This window comes from Lolium rigidum, chromosome 6 (genome assembly GCF_022539505.1).
Source record: "Lolium rigidum isolate FL_2022 chromosome 6, APGP_CSIRO_Lrig_0.1, whole genome shotgun sequence".
In the NCBI taxonomy this organism is placed as follows: Eukaryota; Viridiplantae; Streptophyta; class Magnoliopsida; order Poales; family Poaceae; genus Lolium; species Lolium rigidum.
Genome location: NC_061513.1, coordinates 277265735 through 277271055, shown reverse-complemented (window position 1 = coordinate 277271055; position 5321 = coordinate 277265735). Strand labels below are relative to the sequence as shown.

Below are 5321 nucleotides of genomic sequence, written 5' to 3'. Positions count from 1 at the left end.
TTATTGTACTTGATCTAAATGTTCACACGGGTTTCTATGCATGATCTTATTGGTTGCTGGCTATAAGCAAAATGTCATGTCATCTATAGCTAAGCCATCATGTACAATAGTCAGCTCTAGAAATTTACCACTCCCTCCATCCCATTGAAGTTGTCTTAACTTTGTCTAAATTTGGACATATCTAGTTACTAATTATTTTCTAAATACATCCAAGTTTTAATAAAAATTAAGACATATTTCATGGGATGGAGTGAGTACTTTATCAATATATAACTCGCCATACACTTTCACAAAGTCCTTATGAGCACCTGCTAGTTTAGCTCTTGCGCATTAGAACCCATTTACCTTCTCTCTCCTTTTTTACTTTCCTCCAACTAAAAATAAATATAATATTTAAATTCTTATAGAGCTTGCTGACTCCACTTTGTTGTACGTGCTCTCATGAAATAAAAAATGAACATTTACTCGCCATGGACCAATGCTAAACACCACCCAAAACATTGTTCTCGTCCTAAACCCTTGCATCGGAGGACAAAAAAGGAGCTGAAGCAGCCTGCCATCCATCATCTCCAGCATCATCACTGGTTTGAGATTTGACCCTATAGTTCTTGTAGACTGCATATATAACCAGTTGGATGCCACCCAAGAAGAAGCCTATTCCATTTGGGATCTGCAGAAGTACGATTTCGCAACCGAATTAAACAAAGCTCATCATGCAGCTAAGCTTAGTATAAGGTATATGCTTACCCCAAGGAAGACGTCTCGGTCAAGTAGAGCGTAGGTAGCCCAGATGCCTCCGTTGAGGAAGAGGAAGAAGGACAGAAAGAACGGCATGTACTCAACGCTCTTCGATGCAATCACCGTTCTCTGTTTCGTCGCAAGATGACAAGTGCACAAATTTTCAGATACTTACTCTAGTACACGTACGTGTGCAGAAACATTGCTCCAAGCAGTGCTTATGAAAAGAGCCCATGCACGCTTTGGGCCCATGTTTCTTTTAGAAAAAGGCACAGTGCCCGGTTTTGATTAAAAGCACCAAGTACACTGGGAAAACAAGTTTTACATAGGAGTTATAAAAGTATAGCAAGCTAAAAAAAAAGGGTGTATTAATGAGACCCCGCGGGGTATATAACTATATACGCACTGGTCTAGCCACCGTTGCATGCTCTCAGGAAGCATTCGACGGTTGGTACATGTGTGTGTGCAGGCGCAACAATTACGAGTAGCCAGGATACATGGGTTGCTCGTGTAGCTGCTTAGTTGGTAGTCTAGGCCCCATACATGTAGCCATGTCTCCTAGTACTAACTATTCTGTCACTGTATAAAGATGCCAAAAAAATTGTGATTTCGTGCGATTTTTTGTGTGATTGCACAAAAGATGCAAAAAATAATGCGATTTTGTGCAATCTGATGCATATGTTGTACAAAATAGTAACTATTTTGTGGTGGTACGAAGATGCAAAAATATAGCGATTTCATGCAACCTGATGCATATCTTGTACTACAAGTAGTATGAACTTTTTTGTGATTGTAAGAAGATGAAAAAAATACTACGATTTCCTGCAACGTGATGCATATCTTGTAGTATGAACTATTTCGTGACCATACGCAAGATACAAAAAATATTTCGGTTTCGTGCAACCTGATGCATATCTTGTAATCTACTATGGATGTTTTTCTGATTGTACGAAGATACAAAAGTATTACGATTTCCTGCAACCTGATGCATATGTTGTAGTATAAACTATTTTGTAACCGTACAAAGATGCAAAATAATTGAGATTTCGGGCAACCCGATGCATTATTGTGCGCCCTCGTGTCTGATTTTGTCGCGTTTATGGAGATGGTACAACATCTTACTGGCCATTGTAATAATATGCATTGCTGGTACATTGTTGTACAAAATCGTGCATGCATGTGGTCCATAGGTGGACAGCGTTGTTGTATGTAACGGCCAGTTTTCAGAGGGTCCGATCGGTTAATTCACTTGTTTACCGTGACAGGCATCTATACCCGAATCTACACACGCCATGCCAACGGCCAGATGGGCTGTGGGCAACACACAGCCCCATGACAACTATAGAATGTGCCCATGCATGAGCTGGGGTACAGATCCGACCTAAATCGCCAACAAAACAATGACAACCACATGACTATCCACAGTGGATAGCGAAAGTTTTGGCCATTTTTGCATGCGTAATTGACTACTACTGTAGAGCTTATTACTGTTTTATGTAGAGAAGACAATATAGTGGTACTGTATACTCCTAATTGATTCACGCTAGAACGTGTCTTTCTGACTTGTCAGTGGGAATGCACTGACATACCAAATAATACACAACTCAACATGCTATATGCATGCCTTGTATAATATTGTGGTGGATATATTCCGCATGTCGTGTTGAGGTACACAATCGATCCACCATGTATATCTATGCTCTTTTTAAGACTAGACGAGTTTACTTGCCTATCCGTGCACATCCGACAGCTCTATATTTTTTTTGTTAAATGCAGATGTATTTTGATGCCCGCACATGCTCTCTTGAGTTCATGGTTTTTGAGATATCACAATCTTTGAGCACACAAAGCTTTTGATTACTATCTTGCAAAACGAGTTCGATAAAATAGAACTAACTGAATAGTAAATACACCGCTATTTTTCAGACTATTTGTATGCATGGAAACTAGTTGTTCGCCAAACGCAATTACCCGCGTCCTATACGAAGTCATGCCTATGTCAGCCACCCGAACAAGAAACAAAATATTTCTCAAAAATACACAGGAGAACACTAGTTAAACCAAAATATGATAGTAATTGACATAGTTGTGGGGTGGGTGTCAGGGTTTTACCACGGCAGCCAGTGGGGATCCATACATGAACACGTTGAGGCAGGCACATATCAATCCTATAATCATGATTTTCATGTCAAGCCCGGCAATTGCAAATGTCGTGGTTGCGAACACGAATCCGAAAAACCCAATGTCCAAAGTTGCCACCAATTTCACTGTTTTAACCTGCAAAGTTTAACAACATATATAATTGATCATGAACTTCTACGATTCTTTGTCAAAACCTTCCCTGAATGGCAGTATTTCCTTAAGGCTAGCTTATTCCTTAAGGCTAGCTTATTCAAGAAGAGCTAGCTCCTTAAGGCTGCTCACTCCTCTCTTTGTAAGCAAACATGCATGCTTAGAAAATACAATTACAGGTAAGTTTTGTTTGTCAACCATGTACGTCCGTGCAGGGCTCACCCTTGTGGAAGGATCGGCGGCGTAAACTAGGAAGAGCAGGATGTAGATGGTCTGCATGACAGCCCCAAAGCCGTTGACGGTGGCGACGAGGAGGCCGTCCGGCTTGGTGAGGCCGTAGTAGAGCCATAGCAGCGAGTTGAGCAGCGTGAGCACGTACGGTGCCGACTCGAAATCCTCCGTCGACTTGCTCCTCACGATCCTCCAGAACGTCGGGCTGACATATGCATATGGATCTATGTAAGCAACAACCTCAAGAACAAAAAAATTCTTCTGCAAATGCATCGATGCCATGGTCGATGGTAGGCTCAGCTCATACATGGGAGAAACGAAGACCAGGACCGAGATGATGTTTCCTGCAACACCAAGAGAAGGTGAGAGAAGGTGTGTGTGTGAGACATAGGGAGAGAAAGTTGATGCTTGTTCATACCTATGATGCCGATGATAAACAGAGTGGAATCCATGCCGATGATGATCAAGCCAGCTACCTAACTAGCGAGGAGTGCATCCTACTTAATGGGAAGATCAAAGCACAGGGCCAGCCTGCAGTGGCTGTATGAGAGAGACAGGCACTGTTACGAATTATAGCTGGGCCTATGCTGCCTCGTGTAACACATGAAAATAATACTCCACCGGCCTTGCAGATCCACGCGCAGATGTCGACGTGCTTCTTTATCGATCTCTTGTTTTCTGGCATCTATAATTATCATCAAGGATCTGCATTATTTTGCGTGATGTTACACGAAAAACAACCTTGTGTTTTACCGCATTCATTTTATACTTTTAATTAACTGGCGTTTTGGCTCCCGATCACATCTACTGTTATCTAGACCGGCCAGCCAGATGCCTTGGGATGCATGCTGTTTCTTCACTTAAGCAGTGATAATTTTTGCTAGACGAAAAGGCATTGATATGAGTAGGGCAAAGCTCCTAGTAGAGCAAGGTAGAGCAGCCGCCCTACCTTGTTTTTTTAGTGAACATATTCATCTGTATTTTTTTCTGAACAATTTGTGTGGTTGGGCGTTGAAAATGAACTCTGTATAACAAAGTTAAGCTGACTTCGAAACAAAAGTTAGAATTAGGTACCATAAACATAGATTCATTTTGTAGGTTCCATGTGAATAAAATTGCTTGTATTACAAATATTTATCATGCATCTTAGTTTATATTACAAGATAACCGTGAGTTACTCATGATTCATACCTGGAGAATTGGAAAATTTAGATATTTCTTGATATTTGAAAGGCACTTTCAGCGACATTATCACCTCTAAGTTGGCATTACTTTTAACTATGGTGACGACAGCAATTGAAAGGGATTTTCTGGTGACAAATATCATCAACACTGCCGTGGGCATCGAGCAAGGGATAAAAGTCTTGATCGATATAATTATAGAAGATTTTCATAAAAAAAGAGTCAAGCCTTGCCATTATGATGACATTATTGGTATGTTTTTGTGTTCTACTTATAACCAAATATATTCTGTTTTTATTGTACTAAGCGATTCTGTTAGAATCATATATAATATTAATGTCTCGAGGCTCTTTTGATCTTTGTGTCTCTTTTACACTTTGCTTATCTGAAACTATTTTCATCCTTCGCTACTGCATATAAGCAAGGTTAGTGAAAAATTGTTCCAACGTTAACTGCTTGGTTGTAGGCTTGTAGCTTTCAGCGACAGAGTGTAACTTTGAAGACCAAGACATGCAAATGCATCACAGGTGTCAGCCTTAGGTGCATGTCAGCAGTTATGACTTCTGAAGGACAGAAATGAGAATTAAATAATTATTTAATGCAACAGCCTGCAATACATGTCATCCCACCAATATAAGAGTATCCCTCAAACCGTAACTTCTAAACAAATGGATGCATGCTGCAGAAATCATGATTGCCAACCGAAAACAGCTCGCGCAGACTAGACCCCACAATACCGAACACATAACAGCGGTGTCTGCTTTGCACAAGGCTCCATAAATCTGCAACATAGGGTTTTGCAAAATTTCAATGACATCCGACAATACGCAACAAATGCAATGTTTAGATAGCCAAATTAATTTTTAATATACGCAATC

At 40.4% G+C, this 5321-nt stretch overlaps 1 protein-coding gene across 1 annotated transcript; it reads right to left on the bottom strand.

Moving 5' to 3' along the window:
• Positions 1 to 241: 241 nt before the first annotated feature.
• LOC124667603 (bidirectional sugar transporter SWEET16-like) lies at positions 242 to 3821 on the bottom strand. Its single transcript, XM_047204862.1, has 6 exons — positions 3680 to 3821; positions 3569 to 3605; positions 3253 to 3466; positions 2851 to 3015; positions 748 to 867; positions 242 to 670 (listed from the first exon to the last, which is right to left on the bottom strand). Exons 1-6 carry the CDS (start codon positions 3711 to 3713, stop codon positions 512 to 514), a joined length of 729 nt encoding a protein of 242 aa, XP_047060818.1. The 5' UTR covers positions 3714 to 3821; the 3' UTR covers positions 242 to 511.
• Positions 3822 to 5321: the final 1500 nt, after the last annotated feature.